The sequence below is a fragment of the Podarcis melisellensis genome (assembly GCF_964234715.1).
Source record: "Podarcis melisellensis genome assembly, chromosome: 16".
Lineage (NCBI taxonomy): Eukaryota > Metazoa > Chordata > Lepidosauria > Squamata > Lacertidae > Podarcis > Podarcis melisellensis.
Window position 1 is genome coordinate 6820774 of NC_138533.1, and position 21990 is coordinate 6842763.

General features: G+C 43.8%; 1 protein-coding gene and 1 long non-coding RNA gene across 2 annotated transcripts; both read left to right on the forward strand.

Moving 5' to 3' along the window:
• Window positions 1-2767: 2767 nt before the first annotated feature.
• Window positions 2768-5368, forward strand: LOC309358335. The gene is made up of 2 exons (XR_014163460.1): window positions 2768-2896; window positions 4318-5368. It is a non-coding gene; the product is annotated as an uncharacterized lncRNA (long non-coding RNA).
• A 10428-nt stretch (window positions 5369-15796) lies between these two features.
• Window positions 15797-18799, forward strand: LOC309358658 (uncharacterized protein). The gene is made up of 2 exons (XM_081892034.1): window positions 15797-15892; window positions 18024-18799. The coding sequence occupies exon 2, from the start codon at window positions 18038-18040 to the stop codon at window positions 18545-18547; it is 510 nt and encodes a 169-aa protein (XP_081748160.1). The 5' UTR covers window positions 15797-15892; window positions 18024-18037; the 3' UTR covers window positions 18548-18799.
• The last annotated feature ends 3191 nt before the right edge of the window (window positions 18800-21990 follow it).

Below are 21990 nucleotides of genomic sequence, written 5' to 3' on the forward strand. Positions count from 1 at the left end.
ATCATTTTACATTTTGGGCAGGACAGGTTTCTTACCAGTATAATTAGAGTGCTCATTCCCTTAATCGGGGTTCTGATCTCTCAAAATTAGTTTGACAGAAACAAGCAAATTAAACAGCAGGTATGTCACCATGTTTAAGCTCCAGGGCACCCCCAAACACGTGGATTGTCTGGGTTTGATTTTGTTTTGCTGAGAGTGAGAAAAGGAAATGAATGAAGAGGCAAGATATTTCGTGTGTGTGCTTTGCCCCCCAGTAGATGTGCCCCTCAAGATCTCCCACCCACACTATGCAAATTGGGCTTGTTTTATTTTATTTTATTTATTTATTAAAAAATGAGTCCCTTTTATGGATGGGAGAGAAAATTGGCACAGATCACAATCAAAGGGAAGCCTACCTAAATTACATTGCTGAAACAATAAGCAAAGCATACTCCGAAATTTGCACTTCTCTGAATTTTGCAGTGCTGTTGTAAAATTGTGTATATTGTATGTAAGTTCAGAGCAATGCTGATTAATTTTCCTGAAGGCGCTTTTTTAAATGATGATGATGTTAATTAAATAATAATAATAATAATAATAATAATAATAATAATAATAATAATAATTTCACAACTTTATATACAAATGTGGATAACGGAAGTTAACACTGGATAAAGGAGAGACTGAAATGGATAGCTTCACTTATCCCTAGAACTAATGAAGACTTACCCAGTGTAGACCCAGTGAAATTGATTGATTACTCTGATGGCCCTGAGTACCTTGTCCACTTATGTCAGTATGTCTACTATGATTAAGACTTATTTGAATAAAAACCAATAATCTCCCTTCCATCATACATCTCTGTTGCTGCCACATAATACCTGTTTCACAGCTGTGAGAATTCTGGGATGTTGCCAAGAATCCTTTATTGTCCCCTATGCTCCATCAGCGCTGATACATTGTCAAGATGGATGCTCTCTCTGCCTTCCCTTATAGCTCAATCCTTAGAATGCCCAGGTAGGACTGGGGATTGTCACCTGCCTGAAACCCTGGAGATGCCTGTCAATGTAATCAGCACTGAGCTATATGGACCCCAGTGTTCTGTCTTGGTAGAAAGCACTTTTCTACATTGGGAGCCAAGCTATGTTTCTCTGCTTCTAGAAAGATGCATTGCTGATCTCTTCAAAATGGTATCCATTGGGTATTATATCTGAATGAACTTCAACAAGGATATCTAGAGGTATCCATGTCTTTAATGGCACATGCCAAATATTCTAAGGCAAACATAAAGCATAGAGCTGGAGAGAAGCCCGACTACTTCAATTATTTCAATTATATTTTCGTATGTTTTATTTGCATGTGTGTCAATGGGTCTTTATTCTCCTCCTACCACAAATATCAGTCTGGGTAGGCCAGCCAAGCAAAGCAAGGGGCCCTTAGGCAGACTGTTCCCACAGTCTCAAAGTTTCAAAGAAAAATGTTTATAGAAATATAGGAAGCTGCTTTAGATCAAGTCAGGCCATTGGTTCTAGCCAGGCCATTGGTTCTAGCTCGTATTGTCTATGTTGATTGGCAGTGTTGATTCAGGGTTCTGTATGGTGGTTTCTCTCAGCCCTACCTGGAAAAGTTAGGGGTTGAATCTGAGAGCTTCTGCATTCAAAGCATGTACTTGGCATTGGTGCTGGAAGATGGCACCAAATAGGGAGAGTTCTGGGAGCCAGACAGAGAGGCTGAGATGGCTACATTTGGCCCCTGAGATTTCCAGACCCTTGGTCTACACTGACCAGGAGCAACTGTCCAGGGTTTCAGAATGGCAGTTAAGAAAAATGTACAAAACCGGTTCAAATTTGTGTTGGAAATGTAAGGAAAAAGAAGGGACTTTTTATCATATGTGGTAGGATTGTAGTAAAATTTTTTAAAAAATAGAGAAATGATATACAATGAGTTGAAGAAAATGTTCCAATTAACATTTGTAAAAAAAACCCTGAAGCTTTCTTGTTAGGGATTGTAGGAAAAGATCTGCCAAGGGAATTAAAAAAAAAATTCATGTATGCGACAACGGCAGCAAGAGTCTTAATAGCACAAGGATGGAAAAATGAGGAAATCCTGCCTAAAGAACTGTGGCAAGAGAAATTGATGGGCTATGTGGAATTGGCGAAACTGACACATAAACTATGTGACAAGGATAACTGTGACTTTAAAGATGAATGGGAACCTTTTATGAAGTATTTAAAGAAACAACAAAATGAACTGGACTCCTTGGCAGGTTTTAAATAAACACTCACAAATTATTTATTGGTAACATACAGATAGATAAATTGAGGATCTTTACAATTTTATAACATGCAGAGGATAACATGTGCTGAGAAACCAGAGAGAGGAGCTGAGGGAAGTCTGTTGAAATCCCCAATAAAAAAAATATTTTTAAAAAAGACAGAATGGACATTCCCATCCCTACCTGGAGATGCCAGGGATTGAACCTGGCAACCTTTTGCATGCAGAACAGGTGCTCTGCCACTGAACTATGACACCTGGAATGGTGGGACACCAATGTTGATTCATGAAGATACATAATTGTTTCATAGCATTCGCCAGGAGGATCAGGTGATGGGGGGGGGGAGGAAAAAAAAGGACCAGAAATGCCCACAAGCCATTCTGGAAGGCGGGGGGGGGGGGAATCCACTGACAAGTTGTTAATTATTTCCCGTGCATGATGTGAGTAATAGCATTAACGAGATCTCATGACGCATAAAAAGAAATTTGTTTGCCGCTGATTAAAGCCTCTGAGCGTCGTGGGGCGTTTCCTAACTGACACTGCTCCTGGAAAAATGGTATAAAAGCTCATGCCATCCCAGGTTCTCTCTACAGCTTCACCTGACAAACCTTCTCATTCATCTCCAGCTCCTCCAAGAGACAGGTAAGTAAGTCATCCTTAAGGGAAGGGCTGTAGCTCTGGGACAGAGTAGCTGCTGTGCTGGCAGAAGATTCCCAATTCAATCCCTGGCATCTCCAGGTAGTGATGGGAATGCCACCCTTTCTGAAACCTCAGTGAGGGCTATAGCTCAATGGTAGATCATCTGGACCAGGGGCATCTTCTTAGGTTCCATTCCTACCCTAGACTATTGTAGGGGTATTGCCAATGATCTCCTGAGGCCAGTTAATACATCTTAATGAAGCTTTTGCATAGCATGTAACTCCATTCTTTGCTGTGTTTTCGCCACTATCCTCACTGAAACACCTCAGTAAATAGTCTGAACCTTGTATATGTTGCAAGCTTTAAGAAGAGCCTGTTGCATCAGGCAAATGGCCCATCTAGTTCAGCATTAGAGTTTTAAAATACTAATACACATTTATACTAAATCTCCATGGTGTATTTGTGCTACCTAGTTCCTTTGAAGTATATCTCTTAGACTTCCACACACATATCTAGCTCTTTTGAATTTCCAACGTCTTTCAACAGTTAGCTGGGGATTTAGAATGCCACATTCTCAACATGTTTTACCCTATATGCTTGGAGAGTCTACCTATGATATAAACCTAAAACTGATTTAGTATTTCTTCTCTCTTTGGAAACAGAGATGTAATTCTGTGTGTGAAGGGGTAGAGATTTCTTCCAAGATCCTCATCTAAATAGCAGTATTGGGAGCTGCTCTTGGACCAGGCAAATGGCCCATGTAGTTCAGCATCCTTTTCTCACACAGGCCAATCAGAGGCCTGTTGAAAGCCCATCTGTAAGATCCACATGCAATGGCACTCTCCCCTTCTGAAGTTTCCAGCAGCTGGTATTCAGAAGCGTGATGCTTGTAACTGGTGAGGCAGAGCATAACAATCATGGGATTGGCCATTAGATCACCTAGCTCAGAACTCCCTGCGTTTCAACCTTGTGTTTCAACCTTGAGTCCACAGTGTTTCAACCTTGGTAGTCCACAGGTGTTACCGAACTAAAATTACGTCCCTGCCCCTTTTCCTGGTTCTTCAGATACGGCAGTCAATTTCTGATAGGTCACTTCTCCCATCCCTCCATGAGAACTATTGTCAAGAATAAAATGTCCCTACTGGCCTCAAAAGACTGGCAACACCAGCTTTTGATCTAAGAAGTTGGGAAATAAAGTTGCTCATTACATGTTCTGGTCTATCCCTTGCTTGATATACTGTGCCACTGAGAATACATAGGGTGTATTCCATGTTCCATGTATTCAATGTTTTTTCCAGGTAGACCTATTTAATCAATGGACATGTCTACTCAGATTGGTAGTTGGATGCAATCCATGGTTTTCATTGCTGTTGTGAATTACAATGTTTCTTGGCTATAATATGTGCCTGCCTATGTCTTTCCAGACTCAACCATGGCTAACTGTGGACCTTCCTGCGCCGTCCCATCTTGTGCTTCCACCCCAGTCGTTGGCTTTGGATCAGCCGGTAGTCTTGGCGGTGGTCTTGGCGGTGGCCTTGGTGGCGGATTTGGCGGTGGATTTGGCTATGGTTCTGGCTATGGCTATGGCTCCGGTGCCCTGGTTGGATCCGGCGTCCCTTCTGCCAGTCTTGGTATTCTTTCTGGAGTCCAGCCTTCATGCGTCAACCAGATCCCACCAGCAGAGGTCGTCATCCAGCCACCTGCCGCCATCGTGACCATCCCAGGACCCATCCTCTCTGCCAGTTGTGAGCCCGTGGCTGTTGGAGGCAACACCCCATGTGCTGCTGGTGGTTATGGATCCGGATTTGGCAGCGGATTTGGTGGTGGATATGGCAGAGGGCTCTATGGTGGTGCAGGTCTTCTGGGGTCTAGCTCTGGTGGTTTGGGGCGCCGTGGCCATTATGGGTTTGTGGGGCGTAGAGGCAGCATCTGCTATACCCCATGCTAAGCTCTCACAGTCTGTCAACAAGGAGGAAAGAAAAAGAGATCTGTGGTGGACTATTTTGGTCTGATTTTAGATATGCTGAGCACCCAAACTCTCTAGGCAATCCCAATGGGAGCTGGGAGAGTGTTCTGCATCCCTTGTAATCAGGCCCATCTAGAACATGCAGCTGTTTCCAGTTTAATTTTATCTCACTTTCCCCTGCTAGTTACTATGATATTTATTTGCCTATGTCTCTTTGAAACACACCAATTTGCATTGGGAAGAAAAGCACAAGATCCATTCCCTAACTCTATGAAATTAGCATGCAAGTGTAAATATGTGTAATTGGGACTTAATGTAAAGGAAGGTGGGAAGAATGTTCTATACATGTAGAACACCCTACTCTTCTTCCAGCCTGAAAAAATAATTCTAAAGGAGAAGCTGTTCACTGGAATGTGTTCTTTTTTGCTTTATTGTCTTCCAGTATGCCTAGTATTCACTTGAATACTTTTACTGTTTGAAATTCCCAATAAAACTTTTTCTGCATCATAGCAATGGCTTTCTGGTTTTCCTTTTATGTGGCAGCACAATGCTATACATATGTATCAAGAAATAAGTTCCTTTCAATACAGTTTAGTGCAACTTACTCAAAAGTAAGTAGGTTCAGGGTCACAACCTTAAGAACACAACACATATCCTCTTGGACTGGTTCAAGCATCCACCACCCTGTTAACAGTGCAGCAAGTATTTCCAGAACTTGCCACCTAGATATCATCAGAAGCCTTGAATGTTGGAGGAGGTGCAGGAGATTTCACGGGGGTACTTAACAACAGAGAATATTGATAAGGCATAGAACCAATAAATCCAGAGAGAGGTATCACTGTTGTTTTAAGATGGTCTGCCCAGCAGTTGGAAGAAACTTCAAATTTGGATTTGAGGAACATTTACTGAACATTCCATTCATTTCTTAGATTCTGTAGAACAAATTGATTTACTGATACCAAATAACTATAAAAATTGACCGCTGGTTTTTTTTAGTCTCAAAGGATTTAACCAATTGTTCTAGTACCTCTGGTGTCTTAGATGCTAGGAAGGCTGCCAAAGGCCTGAGAGAAGAGGAATGTTCTTGCCTGGCACTTAAAGATCTGTAATGAAGGCATCTATTGAACCTCCTTGGGGAGAGCAGTCCAAAAACAGAGAACCACAAAAGAGAATGACCATTTTCTTGTTGCTGTCCTTCAGACCTCTCATGGAGGAGGTACCTGAAGAAGGGTCTCAAATGGTGATCACATGGACTGGGTCAGTTCATATGGGCAGAGGTGGTCCTTGAGATATTGCAGTCCTAAGCCATTTAAGGCTTTATTGGGTCAGGAAACTAATTAGCAGCCTGTGGAGTCAGGCAAGGATTGGTGTTATATGCTCAAACTGTCCTGCCCCAGTGAGCAACCCAGCCACCAAATTCTGCACCAGCCGATGCTTCTGAACTGTTTTCAGAGGCAGCTTCACATACAATGCATTGCAGAAATCTCACCTAGTGGTAAAGGCAACAGAGGTTAGGCCAATGATGGCCAAACTTGGCCCTCCAGGTTTGGGACTACCATTCCCATCATCCCTGACCACTGGTTCTGTTAGCTAGGAATCATAGGAGTTGTAGTCCCAAAACAGCTGGAGGGCCAGGTTTGGGCATCACTGTGTTAGGCTATCATTGTTCAGATAGATGCACAGCTGGGTCACCAGCCTAATCTTATGGAAGGCACTCCATGCCACCAAGGCCAACAGAACCTCAAGTGACAGCAGTGGAACCAGAAGGACCCTCCAAGCTACGTGTCTGTTCCTTCGGGGGCTATGTAACCTCATCAAGAGCAGGCCACCTCCCATCTATCCAGTCTACGGACCACCCACTAACTGTACCTCAGTCTTATCTGGACTGAGCTTCAGTTTGTTGGCTCTCATCCAGTCCATTACCAAGGAAGAAAACTGCCCAGCACATCCACTGACAAGCCTTGAGATATAAAAGAGAAGTAGAGCTGTGTGTCATCAGCATTTAGCATATTCGGCGTCGTGGTGAAAGGCTCCCCCTGGCACCCACCCCCATTGTTGACCTTTGTTGGGGGGAGGACAGCGCTGCCGGCGTGGCTGGAGGAGGCGGGCAGGGGCTGGAGGGCAGCTGATGACATACTCCAAAACTCCAGGTAACCCCCTCAGCAGTTTCATGTGGATATGAAACAGCATGAGGCATAAAATCAAACCCTTCATGGACCTCACAGAGCCAAAGAGCACTCCCCAAGCATCAGCTACTGGAAGCCTAAGTAGGACAGGAACCACTGCAGAACAGTGCCACTCACACTTAACTTAGGCTGGATCTAGACACATCAAAGAAGCGTTTCCGTGAAATGTGTTGCAAACTTTGCATGAGAAATTGGGTTGGCAAAAACAGGACTCCACAGCGCCATTTGGTGTCACAGTGTTAGAATGCATTGTTGTTGTTTAGTCGTTTAGTCGTGTCCGACTCTTCGTGACCTCATGGACCAGAGCACGCCAGGCACTCCTGTCTCCCACTGCCTCCCGCAGCTTGGTCAGACTCATGTTGGTAGCTTCGAAAACACTGTCCCACCATCTCGTCCTCTGTCGTCCTCTTCTCCTTGTGCCCTCAAACTTTCCCAACATCAGGGTCTTTTCCAGGGAGTCTTCTCTTCTCATGAGGTGGCCATACATAATAAGACAATGACCTATCCCCCACAACAGCATATGAATCAACAGCAGTTTTCATGACACATGAAGGAAGATAATGACATGATAAAATTCAAAACAGTAACTATTAATTACGTAAAGGTAAATATAACCTGACCATTAGGTCCAGTCGTGACCGACTCTGGTGTTGCGGCACTCATCTCACTTTATTGGCCGAGGGAGCCAGCGTAAAGCTTCCGGGTCATGTGGCCAGCATGACTAAGCCGCTGCTGGCGAACCAGAGCAGCGCACGAAACGCCGTTTACCTTCCCGCCAGAGCGGTACCTATTTATCTACTTGCACTTTGATGTGCTTTCGAACTGCTAGGGTGGCAGGAGCAGGGACCGAGCAACGGGAGCTCACCCCATCATGGGGATTCAAACTGCCGACCTTCTGATCAGCAAGTCCTAGGCTCTGTGGTTTAACCCACAGCGCCACCCGCGTCCCAATTAATTACATAGCTATATGGAAAATGCATCTGGAAGACAAAATGTATTGAGGAGGTAGTGATCTGACATGGAGCCATTCCTGCCTCTGTTCCTTCCCCCTCCCTCACTCTTGTTAAGTTTTTTGATGGTGTGAGAACAGTATTTAATGTCCTAAAAATGTTGGGAGGAGGTGACCCCTCCCCAAATGCCTTAATCAGTTGGGAGGATAATGCTGGGTACCTTCTTTGATGTTGAACATTGTTTTGAGGAAGTTAGGCATTGGGAGGGGGTGGCTATCTATAAAATCGGATGGTTTGGGCAGAGGTTTTTTTTTTGTAGCTCATGCATGGACTGATTGGCCGCAGAGCCGTGCAAACTGAGGCTACTTGGAAGAGTCACTTCGCCGCTTCTTGAGGGCTTCCAAGTGGCAGATTGAAGTGCGTGCTTGCTGTTTTAGAACAAAATCTTTTAATCTTCTCACTCACTTGTGTAGTTTGCATTGCTTCTGAATCTCATTTTAAAAGAACCACCTTGCCTTTGGCAAGACAACAGCCTTTCAAAATCCTATTAAAACTATTTAGTTTAATTAATTCAACAACATTTATGAACTTGATCTAGGGATACCAGCTTTTTACAACCTGGTAATTACATCTCCAATGCCCCTCTGCTACCTGCTTGCCTTTTAGCACCTCCTTGGATTACCCCACTGCCTCCCTTGGGGTGATTCCACTCACTTTGGGAGTTATTGCTTTAGCATTGCAAGTTAGTAATTCTAACACTTGGAACAAAGAGACGGGATGTTTGTGTTTGGCTTTCTAGGGATGCAACTTTGGAATATATGAAAGTGTACTGTGGCCTGTGTGAGAACTGGTCAAGCCTGGGACCACCTACCCAACCTCCATCTTACTTGCCTGAGGCTGCAATCCTAACCCTGCTTACCTGGCAGTAAGCCCCATTGAATTCAATAGAACTTAGACTGATTTGGTTAGGGCTGTGCTGTAATTGGGACCATGGTAGACAAAGGATGTGAAAGCTGTGGTCCTCCAGCTATTGAACAACTACATATAGTACCCACCAGTCCCAGCAAGTATGTCTGTTGGTCCGGGTGCCAAACCAAGAGAGTTGATTCAGAATGAACTTTAATGGAAATATGAAAAGTGTCAAGCAGGCAATTGTAAAAGAAGCAGGACAGGAACAAGGCAAAGGCACACAGTATACAATGTGGCTTTCAACTTCTTCTTGGTCTGGAGGCTTTCGGGACACATAGTGGGAAAGCAGGAGAAAGGAAAGATGGCAGAGACTCGTGTAAATGCTGTTGGCTTAGATGACGGTCCCAGAAATTCAGATTTTCCAGACTCCAAGGTGAGACGCTCAATAATGGATAGGCATTCAGGGTCATTCAAATCATCACCACACAGATTTTCTTCACAAGTTCAATAGGCCTAAAAGCACACACTGCCACGATGCCCCTGCAGAGCCCTCCTTCCAAAGAGCCCACCCCTTCTCAGACTATAGCCCCAAGAGCTTCCAAGGAGGCCATCCCCATAGCCCCACCCACCATGGTCAGGTTACATTTACCTTTACGTAATTAATAGTTACTGTTTTGAATTTTATCATGTCATTATCTTCCTTCATGCGTCATGAAAACTGCTGTTGATTTATATGCTGTTCTGGGGGATAGGTCATTGTCATATTATGCCATGTATGTATGGCCACCTCATGAGAAGAGATGTTTCCCCCTATTGCTGAGCAGACCATCTTAAAACAACAGTGATACCTCTCTCTGGATTTTTGCTTCTTAGCCTTATCAATATTCTCTGTTGTTAAGTACCCCCGTGATATCTCTTTCACCTCCTCCAACATTCAAGGCTTCTGATGATATCTAGGTGGCAAGTTCTGGAAATACTTGCTGCACTGTTAACAGGGTGGTGGATGCTTGAACCAGTCCAAGAGGATATGTGTTATGTTCTTAAGGTTGTGACCCTGAACCGACTTACTTTTGAGTAAGTTGCATTGAACTGTATTGAAAGGAACTTATTTCTTGGTAGATGTGTATAGGATTGTGCTGCCACATAAAGGGAAAACCAGAAAGCCAGTGCTATGATGCAGAAAAAGTTTTATTGGGAATTTCAAACAGTAAAAGTATTCAAGTGAATACTAAGCATACTGTAAGCCAATAAAGCAAAAAAGAACACACTCCAGTGAACAGCTTCTCCTTTAGAATTATTTTTCAGGCTGGAGGAAGAGTAGGGTGTTCTACATGTATAGAACATTCTTTCCACCTTCCTTTACATTAAGTCCCAATTACACATATTTACACTTGCATGCTAATTTCATAGAGATAGGGAATGGATCTTGTGCTTTTCTTCCCAATGCGAATTGGTGTGTTTCAAAGAGACATAGGCAAATAAATATCATAGTAACTAGCAGGGGAAAGTGAGATAAAATTAAACGGGAAACAGCTGCATGTTCTAGATGGGCCTGATTTCAAGGGATGCAGGACACTCTCCCAGCTCCCATTGGGATTGCCTAGGGAGTCTGGGTGCTCAGCATATCTAAAATCAGACCGAAATAGTCCACCGCAGATCTCTTTTTCTTTCCTCCTTGTTGACAGACCGTGAGAGCTTAGCATGGGGTATAGCAGATGCTGCCTCTACGCCCCACAAACCCATAATGGCCACGGCCCCCCAAACCACCAGAGCTAGACCCCAGAAGACCTGCACCACCATAGAGCCCTCTGCCAAATCCGCTGCCAAATCCGGATCCATAACCACCAGCGGCACATGGGGTGTTGCCTCCGACAGACACAGGCTCACAACTGGCAGAGAGGATGGGTCCTGGGATGGTCAGGACGGCAGGAGGTGGCTGGATCACAACCTCTGCTGGTGGGATCTGGTTGACGCATGATGGGGCAACTCCTGCCAGGACTCCGAGGTTGGTTGCTCTTTCAGCACCTCCATAACCATAGCCGAGACCTCCGTAGCCATAGCCGAGACCTCCGTATCCGTAGCCAAGACCTCCATACCCATAGCCAAGACCTCTTGCTGATCCAAACCCAACAGTGGGAGTGGAAGCACAGGATGGGACAGCACAGGATGGACCACAGTCAGCCATTGTTGTGTAGAGGTGAGTCTGAAACCAAGAAGACCATGGGACAAAATGAACATGTGGAATGCCACTTCAATGGGGAATGCAGGGGACATTTGAATCAGCTGCCTTTGACAGCTCTAACACTATGCCCTAATGCTTGGATTCTTTATTGTCTTCTCTTTCTTTCACCACAGCCCTTCTCTTCATTGTGGGTCCCAAATCCAAATACTGGCAGCTCCAGGAATGTCTGAGAATGTCATCTATCTGAAACTCTGGAGAATAGTTTCCAGTCAGTGAGGACAATACTGAACTAGGAGGTCCAATGGTCTGTCTTGGTAAAAAGCAACTCCCTAAGTTTCTATTTAAACCAGACCTTTAGATGGAACAATGAATGCAGGAAACTTTTTTTCTTTCCTAGAGGAAGGGCCATTACTCACTGGCAGAACATATGTTTTGCATTCGATCCCTAGAATCTGCAGGTTGGGCTAGGAATGAATGAACCCTGGAGAGCCTCAGACGATCAGAGAGGACAATACTGAACTACATGGATGAATTGTAAGGCAGCTTCCTATATTATTACTTTCTTCATCTGCCAAATCTTCCATGAAGAACAAATGTATATTAGCCTATGCAATAAATACTGTACTTCCCTTATGCTGACTTCTGTTATTTATCTTCCTGACTGAATTTTTGCTAAGGTTACATTGCTGGGGAAATATGAAAAACATTCCGTGGAATGCTGTCTTGTGTCTCAAGCCCAATGCATGGAGAGTCATGAATGCTAAATTTGTACTTTACAATGAGGAAAGCTGGATTTGCACAACTTGTGATAGAATAAGACTCTCTCACCAGGAAAACAAAAATGTCTAGTTTTAAAAGAATGCTATAAGATGTATAATAATAATAATAATAATAATAATAATAATAATAATAATAATAATAATTTATTATTATTTATACCCCACGCATCTGGCTGAGTTTCCCCAGCCACTCTAGGCAGCTCCCAATCAAGTGTTAAAAATACAGCATTAAATATTAAAAACTTCCCTAAACAGGGCTGCCTTCAGACGTCTTTTAAGATAAGATAGCTACTTATTTCCTTCACATATGAAGGGAGGGCATTCTGCAGGGCAGGCGCCACTACCGAGAAGGCCCTCTGTCTGGTTCCCTGTAACCTCACTTCTTGCAATGAGGGAACCGCCAGAAGGCCCTCAGAGCTGGACCTCAGTGTCCAGGCAGAACGATGGGGGTGGAGAGGGCTATAGTGAATTGTTAGAGCATCTTCTTTGCATGCAGAAGGTCCTGACTTCACTCCCCAGTATCTCCAGGTAAGGTTTGGAAGAAAAACCTTCCTTGAAGCCCTGGAGAATTGCAGCCAGTCAAACATTACAGTGCTGGATGGATGAACACTCTGGTCTCGGTGCAAGGCAACTTCCTAAAACATTTGTGTTCAGAAGAAATACATAGAAAATAAGTCAGCCAAGAAAATGGAGTATGGAGGATTCCTGATGGAAGAGCAGCATAAAGGTAAAGGGACCCCTGACCATTTGGTCCAGTCGTGACCGATTCTGGGGTTGCGGGACTCATCTCGCTTTATTGGCCAAGGGAGCCAGCGTACAGCTTCCGGGTCATGTGGCCAGCATGACAAAGCCGCTTCTAGCAAACCAGAGCAGCGCATGGAAACGCAGTTTACCTTCCCGCTGGAGCGGTACCTATTTATCTACTTGCACTTTGACGTGCTTTCGAACTGCTAGGTTGGCAGGAGCAGGGACCGAGCAACGGGAGCTCACCCCATTGCGGGGATTCGAACTGCCAACCTTCTGATCAGCAAGTCCTAGGCTCTGTGGTTTAACCCAAAGTGCCACCAGCGTCCAGCTGAACCCTCTAAGCAGTGCAAAAAAAAAAAAAGCACGTAAAGACAAGATCATAACATAAATGCACACATTTGACTTACCAAAGTCTGTGAGGAGTAGAAATGGAGAGAAGGAGATCAAGTCAAGGAAAGCTGTTGGACTATCTCAGCCCAGGGAGCCCTTTTATACTCTTTTGACTGTATCCCCTGATGGCCCCACAGCTAGCTGGGATACACCCCCTTTCCCTGAGGCTTTAATTAGCAAGCAATTTATGAATTACATCATGCCCTCTAATTGTTTTAATAAGAAAGAAAAATGGGGCAAAAGACTTCGCATTTCCTCTGCTCCCCACAAAGCTTCTTTCCCATCCTCACCCTTTTGATCTTTGCATTCTCATTCTTCCACCAAAGGAGTTAATAAAAAAAAATTAAGAAAATGTAAAGATGCCTTTGTATGTTCATTTCGGACAGATCAACAGGTGCTATGGCTTTGAAGAGAATTAAAGTGGCTGGAATGGTTGGAGATTTTATCAGCAGCCTACTTGACTTCCATATCCAAGATTATCATTCCGTTCTCAGCACATAGCCAGGGTTCTCTGCCTCCAATGTCAGAGGTAGCATGCCTCTGAATACCAGTTGTTGGGAATCAGAATTGGGGAATGGGACATTGAGTTCCTGTCCTTCTTATGGGATTCCTATTGGTTGACCACTTTGAGAACAGAATCTTCCTAATGCTCTAACCTTCACTGATGCAAGGATGTCATATACACATGTATGAATAAGTGTACCCAATAAAGCGAAAATGATTTTGAAGCGTTAGCAAAAAAATCACAATTATTTGAAGCCCACCTACCAAATAAAATGATTGAAGAAATAAAAGGATAATGTAGGCAGGGATGATAGGAGACACCTATGTCCCAACCAGTCAGGGATCACATATTAAATTCACTTGTAATATTAGCAGCTCCTGGTTTCCTGAATTTCTAGCCCTCCTGTAACTTGTAATGTCAATGTGGCTAACACAATGCAAGGGTAAAATTTAATAATGATGTTTAAAAAATCCTTCGATAGCTTCCTGTTTCCATCCATCTTTGAGATCAGCAAAGGAAATCCTATCCACTGTTACATCAATATGCAAGATCAGGTGGGCAGATCGCCTTCATGGTGATCAGTTGAGATCTGTTGGTAGCCATCTATCTCCACTTACTGAAATGCTAAGGTTATTTTCAACTAGCCCATGTTAGACCTATTGAAAGCAATGGACAGGGGATGCCAGGAAACAGGGAATTATGTTCACATGTGGTGGGAGTGTAAATATGTACACATTTTTTTGGCAAAGGTTATTTAAGGAGATAACAGAAATCACTGGGCTACAGCTGACCGAAAGTCTAGCGGTAGCATGATTATCAATTTACAATGGAGTGGCAGGTTTGCTGGCTATGAAGGACTTGCTCACAAATTTATTGACAGCTGCATGAATTATTATAGATAAGAAGTGGAAGGGGCAAGCAGAATATAAAATGGAATAATGGCATAAAGAGGTGTGGGATATAGCTGTTAAAAGATAAATTTATGTGCCATTGAGGTAAGATGGGAAATATGCAAGGGAAATTATTTTTGAGGAGATATGGAGAGTGTTTGTAGAACTTGTACTGTTAAAACGGAAAAGGGTCAAACCATCATAAGAGGTGTTGAAATTTTGGAAGGCTGGATAGTTACAATGGGATGGTATCAGTGGTGGGGTGCACATTTTTATTCTTATTTATTTATGCTTATTACTTTATAAAAGAAGAAGAAAAAAGCAAGGGACAAATCAGTCAACACCATGCATTTTGATGGAACTTTCCTGAGAATGAGTTTATTGGATGCAACCCATCATAATTTCAGCTATGTTTGTGTGTGGCTTGTCGCTCATAATTTAGCATGTTCTAAACTACAGATTTTGAATACATTTCATACGTTTTCTAGGCTTCCCAATATGCAAGTTTTAATTGCCTTTCTAAGCTGCCTGTTTAAAAAGAAAAAAAGTAGTGTTTTCTTTTTGGTTTCAACTTGGTACTGATTTTATATATCTGGTTTAGATGCTTAACATATTTTTGGTTGGTGTGGGGTTTTTTTAACCACAGACACCATCTTCTATTGAAGTTGGGACAGCCCCCTCCCACCTCTGCCACCCAGAAGACCACTCCAGATTAACTCTAGATTTTTGCCAGGCTGAAGGAAACATCTCTGACCTCCTAGGACCAGTGAAGAACATAACATATAATGAGCCCTGAAGCTGGATCAAACCAAAGGCCCATGTTGTCCAGCATCCTCTTTCCTGCAGTGGTCAACCAGATGTAGTGGTCAACATAGGGACCATAGCTCTTTCTCACTATTGTTCTCTTCCAAGTGGCATTGGCGCTCTCAGGTCTCAATTGTGAGTTCCCCACTGAGGCTCTGCACTGTGTATGCAAGATGCTGAATTAGATGGGCCTTTGACCTCATCCAGCAGGACTTTTCTGATGTGCTCAAGGCATTCAAGGACACTGATTTCATCTGATACCGGAGATGTCTCAGAAGGTGTAAGCAGAAAGCTTTGATCATGTCCTAGAGTTCCCTACACTGATGAAAGAGCTTTGATGATCTCCATCTCCTCCCTCTGGGTGTTTCCGATTTAAAACAGCAGATAAACTAGAGCAATTTGACTTGAGGTCAGTAAAATTAAAAGGAAGGGAGAGGGGAACAAACCGGTGTCAAGACTATTTGTGTTGCATTATTGCAACCACTTAATTTTGTGACCTCCCTCTTTTGTGCTTAGTAAAGTATTTTGCACATGAAATTGTTGACAACTAAATAAAATGTTAGTTGGAAAGAGGCGGTCTCTTGGTCACAGGAGTGGTTGACAGAACTGTATAAAAACGGAAAATTCTCCCAGTTCCTCCAACAGCTTCATCTGACTCTCTTGTCTTCGTTCCATCTTCTCAAAGAAGCAGGTAAGTTCATTTTTTGGGGCGAATGTTTCTGAATTTATCAAAAAAAATCACATCAAATTAAGACTAGATGGATTTTCCAGCTTCATACTTTGTAAGTGCATTTAATATGATATTGCTAGAAGAAACTCTAATTAAGCATTTTTAAGGAAAGCTGGACCTGCCAACCTAGCAGTTCGAAAGCACCTCCGGGTGCAAGTAGATAAATAGGGACCGCTTACCAGCGGGAAGGTAAACGGCGTTCCGTGTGCTGCGCTGGCTCACCAGATGCAGCTTGTCACGCTGGCCACGTGACCTGGAAGTGTCTGCGGACAGCGCTGGCTCCCGGCCTATAGAGTGAGATGAGCGCACAACCCTAGAGTCTGGCAAGACTGGCCCATACGGGCAGGGGTACCTTTACCTTTACCTTTAAGGAAAGCTGGAAGGTGCCACCAGCTCTCTATCTTCTTCCTTCCTTCCTAAATGATATTTAGACAAACATATACACTTCTGTCTTTTACAGCACAAAACTCTGCATTTCACTCAGAAGTAAACCTGAATGTGTTGTGCTTAAAGGTAAAGGGACCCCTGACCGTTAGGTCCAGTCGTGACCGACTCTGGGGTTGCAGCGCTCATCTCGCCTTATTGGTCGAGGGAGCCGGCATACAGCTTCTGGGTCATGTGGCCAGCATGACTAAGCCACTTCTGGCAAACCAGAGCAACACATGGAAACGCCATTTACCTTCCTGCTGGAGCGATACCTATTTATCTACTTGCACTTTGACGTGCTTTCGAACTGCTAGGTTGGCAGGAGCAGGGCTGTCTTATTTTTTTAAAGCTCATCCCCAACTTGCTAGAGAATGGTATACTGTGGTGCAGTATGTTCAAGATACATGTTGATAGCATTGTTGATAAAACATGCCTTTTCTTAAAAGAACCTTACTGGGTTATCTCATCATTTTCTTATATTTCAGAACATCAGTACTGGGGTAGCCAACATAGCACCTTCCAGATGTTGTGGGTTAAAATGCCAAGAAAGGGGATCATTCCTTAGTGATACAGCCCATACTTGGCATGCACAAGGTCCCAGGATCAGTCCCCTACATCTCCAGGTGGGGCCAGTAATGTCCCCTGTCTGGAACCCAGGAGAGTCATCAGCAATCAGTGTAGACCATGGGAGGGCAAACCCAAGCCCAGGGGCTGGATCCGGCCCAATCACCATCTAAATCCAGCCCACGGATGGTCCAGAATCAGCATGTTTTTACATGTGTCCTTTTATTTAAAATGCATCTCTGGGTTATTTCCTCCTGAAGCTTCCAAAGAAGAGGGAGACAGTATAGAATTACAACAGTGGTTTGCGGGAGGCCATAGCTCAGAGGCTGCAGAGGGGAGAAGCTGGGAAATATCGGGAAAGGAGCAGGAACAAGAAGAAGCACGAGGGGAGAGACAGCTGGCAGACTGAGTGTCTTTAGAATGCATTCCAGACCCTTCTCTCTCCCAGAACCTGGCAGGCATTGAAAGTAGGAGAGCAGAGAGCTCAGAGGCAAAAGGCATAGAGAAGCCACCATAGGGAAGATGTATAATAGAAGAGACGGAGGGAGTGGGGTTTTCACTCGGAGCAACATCATTACTCTAAGAAGCAACATTTGTAAGCCTCTCTCTGTGAACATTGAATAAAATACCCCCATCGTTCAGCCTGGACATTGAGATCCAGCGCCGAGGGCCTTCTGGCAGTTCCCTCATGTTGAGAAGTGAGGTTACAGGGAACCAGACAGAGGGCCTTCTCGGTAGTGGCGCCCGCCCTGCAGAACGCCCTCCCTTCATATGTGAAGGAAATAAGTAGCTATCTTATCTTTAAAAGACGTCTGAAGGCAGCCCTGTTTAGGGAAGTTTTTAATATTTAATGCTGTATTGTTTTTAACACTTATTGCTGGCAGCCTGCCGCGAGGGAGAGGGATCAGATTCCCTGAAGCCTGACACTTCCCTTCTTCTCTTTCTATGGTTCATTTTACATTTCTTATATCCCTGCATATCTTACAAAAACTATACCAATCGGTTTTCCATTATTACATCCATCAAAATATTATTTGCATTGCTGAATTTATCTTCATGCTGCCAGAGTTTCCAGCTGTACACATGCAATTTTATTTTTTAGATTCATCTTCAGCCATGGCTAACTGTGGCCCATCCTGTGCCGTGCCATCCTGTGCTTCCACCCCCACAGTTGGATTTGGATCTGCAGCTCTTGGTAGACGCGGAGGTCTTGGCTACGGATACGGAGGTCTTGGCTACGGCAATGGAGGTCTCGGCTACGGCTATGGAGGTCTCGGCTACGGCTATGGAGGTGCTGAAAGAGCAGCCAATCTCGGTGTCCTGGATGGAGTCATCCCTTCATGCGTCAACCAGATCCCACCAGCAGAGGTCGTCATCCAGCCACCTCCCAGTGTCCTGACCATCCCAGGGCCCATCCTCTCTGCCAGCTGTGAGCCTCTGTCTGTTGGAGGCAACACTCCATGTGCTGTTAGTGGTTCTGGAATCGTAGGAGGCTATGGCTATGGTGGGTGGGGCTATGGGTCTGGCCTCCTTGGAAGCTCTGGGGGCTGGGGCTATGGTTTGGGCTATGGGAGGGGAGCACTCCTTGGAAGGAAGTTCGGGCGTCGTGGTAGCATCTGTTCTTAGGCCAATTAAACCTAAGAAGCATATCCTGAACTGATATCCAGGGAACTTGATACCGATTCAATCGCCAAGGTTTAGAAGACCTGCATCCAAGCAAACCGCTGCTGAAGTTGAACTCTCTTAATTCCCCCCTCTGTATTATGAAGTCGAGAAGACCAAGAACCTTCTACAATATGCAGCTTTTTTTGCCTATTGTACAACTACCCTTTCTTTTTCTTTGACCTTTTCAATAAAGCTTGTTCTGCATTCTGATAACATGTGTGTCTTTGTTTTTAAAACTCCACCTCCAGTTTCTCATACGAAGGTGTCCAAGGTCTTAAACCTAATTTTGTCCCAATTAAAATTGGAGTATTGGGGGCCGTCTCTCTTGCACCCTGAAGGGTTTACATGGAGTGTGGGGAAAGTATGTTATATTCCTCTAGAAATACCATTCGCCTCTTATTCAACATGAGTACAGGATCTCTCTCCAGGGCACCCTGACTAGTTATTCATTCAGAGAAACAACTCATAGTCAGGGGTCAAATGCAACTTTTGCTGATCGCTAAAGGACCAGGAAGGATGGGTTAAATAGGTGCAAGGAAGCAGTTGTGCCCCTTCTCCTGATTCTTCTTTGCTGTCACTCCTGTCTTCCACTGCCTCCCACAGTTTGGTCAAACTCATGCTGGTCGCTTCGAGAACACTGTCCAACCATCTCCTTCTCTGTCGTCCCTTTCTCTTTGTGCCCTCCATCTTTCCCAACATCAGGGTCTTTTCCAGGGAGTCTTCTCTTCTCATGAGGTGGCCAAAGTATTGGAGCCTCAGCTTCAGGATCTGTCCTTCCAGTGAGCACTCAGGGCTGATTTCCTTCAGAATGGAGAGGTTTGATCTTCTTGCAGTCCACGGGACTCTCAAGAGTCTCCTCCAGCACCAGAATTCAAAAGCATCAATTCTTTGGTGATCAGCCTTCTTTATGGTCCAGCTCTCAGTTCCATACATCACTACTTGGAAGTATATAATAATAAATACTTAGCTAAGAAAAAGAAAAGGGGAAAAGAAAAGAGGGAGATAAAAAAGCATACCTTTAAATAAACTTTCTTATTTTAAAAATAAATTCATATCTATAGATACTCAAAAAACAAATAGCCATCTATATTAATATGAAAAAATATCTGTGGAAATCAATGTGGAGGAGCAGAAAATATAAATTTCATACTTTGATTAATCACAGACATATTACCAGCTCTCTCTCTCTCTCTCTCTCTCTCTCTCTCTCTCTCTGTGTGTGTGTGTGTGTGTGTGTAAAGTAAATTATACAGAGGAGTGTTTTCTTCAGCTTTCTTATCCCTCCCAAAAAATATTTAAAATGTTCCATCTTCTAACTATTTCCCCCCCCCCTCCTTGCTGGCCAACAAGAACTGTTCTCTGACAAGTTGCGTCAGTCAAAATGGCAGCTTGGAACTTCCTATTTTTCCAATTTTGATGCCTTGGCAGAGCCTTGACATGACATGACTTCTGGTGCTTCGTAAGGACCTGGAAGTCATGTCAGAGGCATTGCGGTGCAGGTGCTGAGCACCCACAACAATGTTTTGTGGGTGCCCTGGCCCCCAAGAGTTGGTGCCAGTGCCTGGATGCTTTCCTTTGTTCTCTCGATCTCTCCCTTCCCGGCCTCTTACTCCGAGTCCTTCACCAACAATCCATCACTTTAATGTGTGCGTAATTCTTGGGTCCCAATCATGGCCCATAGCTGAGGACACCAAGGAAAACAAAAGGGGGCTGGGAGCCAGGAAAGAATATAAAAAGAAGAAAAGAAAGAAGAAAGAGAAAGGCACTTCCAATTTTCCATCTGCCCGTTACGTAACAGAAATTACTCAAAATATTCACTCCAAGAAAGCATGTTCTCCTTCATGGAGAGCACATGTCGCGGTGGGGGCCGACAGGACACTCCAAAGTTGTGGGACAGGCTAATTGATCTTTGTCCACTGTTGTGATTGGGCTTCCCTTGTTGTTGGGAAGATGTTAATGTTGCCATTTGATGATTGACAGCCAGGAATGTTAAAACTCCCTGCACGAGGCGTAGAGCTTCCTCTTTTCGCTCCGTGCATCGGATTGCCCGTCCCCCCTCCCTATAATTAGGGTTGTTTGCTTTGACCTTGCTATGCCTGTCATGGGGTCATCTGCTCTTGGGGCAGGAGCCCAGTAGGAATTTTGTCCATCTGGCTGATTGGCTGGGGCCATTTGGTTTTTGCCTACTGCGTAGCAAATCGTCACAACTTGTAAGGTTGCAGTTAGGCGTTGGTTTATGGTTTGGTTGGTTGAGGGGCATGGATTGGCTGTACCTGCTCCTCTAATGCTGCTGCTGCTGCAAGGAATTCCGTTAAAGGAATACAGGGGCTCATTATTGCTTTTGTCCGAACCCTGTCAGGGGGCTAGGGCCACGCAAAAGCCCCTGGTTGCATTTGGGGAAGGCTGAGGGCAGGTTTCCTGCTCCATCGCTACCCCCAAATGTATTCCCCTTTTCTGACTTTCACAGGCTTGTGAAATGTCAGTCTGTCCCCCACTGGGGGGGCAGACAGTCGCAACCAATGCCTAAGCAACCACTCACAATTTTTGTATTTTAATAAAGCTGTGGCCAAACTTATGTCAAAAAACCTTAAACAAAAATTCTGTGTGTTGTGTGAATTATTTGGGGTTGCCTGGGGACATCAACACACAAAACACCCAGCTGTTCTACTTTCTGCTAAGCAATATTTTCCTAATCTCCAGATTGTATAGTTTCAATATAGGGTTTTGTGCTAAGTATACAATTCCTGGTAAAAGGTTTCTGCAATTTCTCTCATCTTTATCCTTATATTTAATTGATGGAATAAACATTTGTATCTGTTTATCTTTCAGATGTTTTGATAGTAATTTAGATGGTTTATTACTGTATTTCAACCATCTTTGATTTTTTTACAGTTGGCAAAGCATTCCAGTTTTTCGGCTTGCATATTTTGAATGTTCTCTGTTGTTCTTAACTTCACCATGTTTGCTTATGCTAATGTGTCTTTTCTTAATATTTAAACCATTTTTTTCTGCTTGAGAGAATCTCTTATACATCTCTGCTGCTGTTTTTGTTTTGTCAGAACACCTCTGATATTAGATTCAGTTTCATCCCATATATGGCCATTTTGTTTATGCCCTTTAAAAAAACAATCTAAATATTGTTCTATTTGTGTCTTTCTATCTCCTCTTACTGATAAACTGTTATTTATTCTCTAGAATTTACGATTAGAATTATTTGGCATTTTGATGTTCAATAATCCCTTAAAGTTAGAGTACAAAACCTCCAAACATCTGTCAAATTTTTGTAGGCAAACATGCCTTGAGACACATTCCAGTTTTAATTTAGACAAAAATTCACTTCAGTCAGCTGGACAGCTTGCTGTGAGGAACTGAGACCAAGTGCTACAAAAACCAGCACACATGGG

Bases quoted from the DNA above. Each gene is read 5' to 3' on its own strand.
- LOC309358658 (XM_081892034.1), top strand. From the start codon at position 18,038: ATGGCTAACTGTGGCCCATCCTGTGCCGTGCCATCCTGTGCTTCCACC.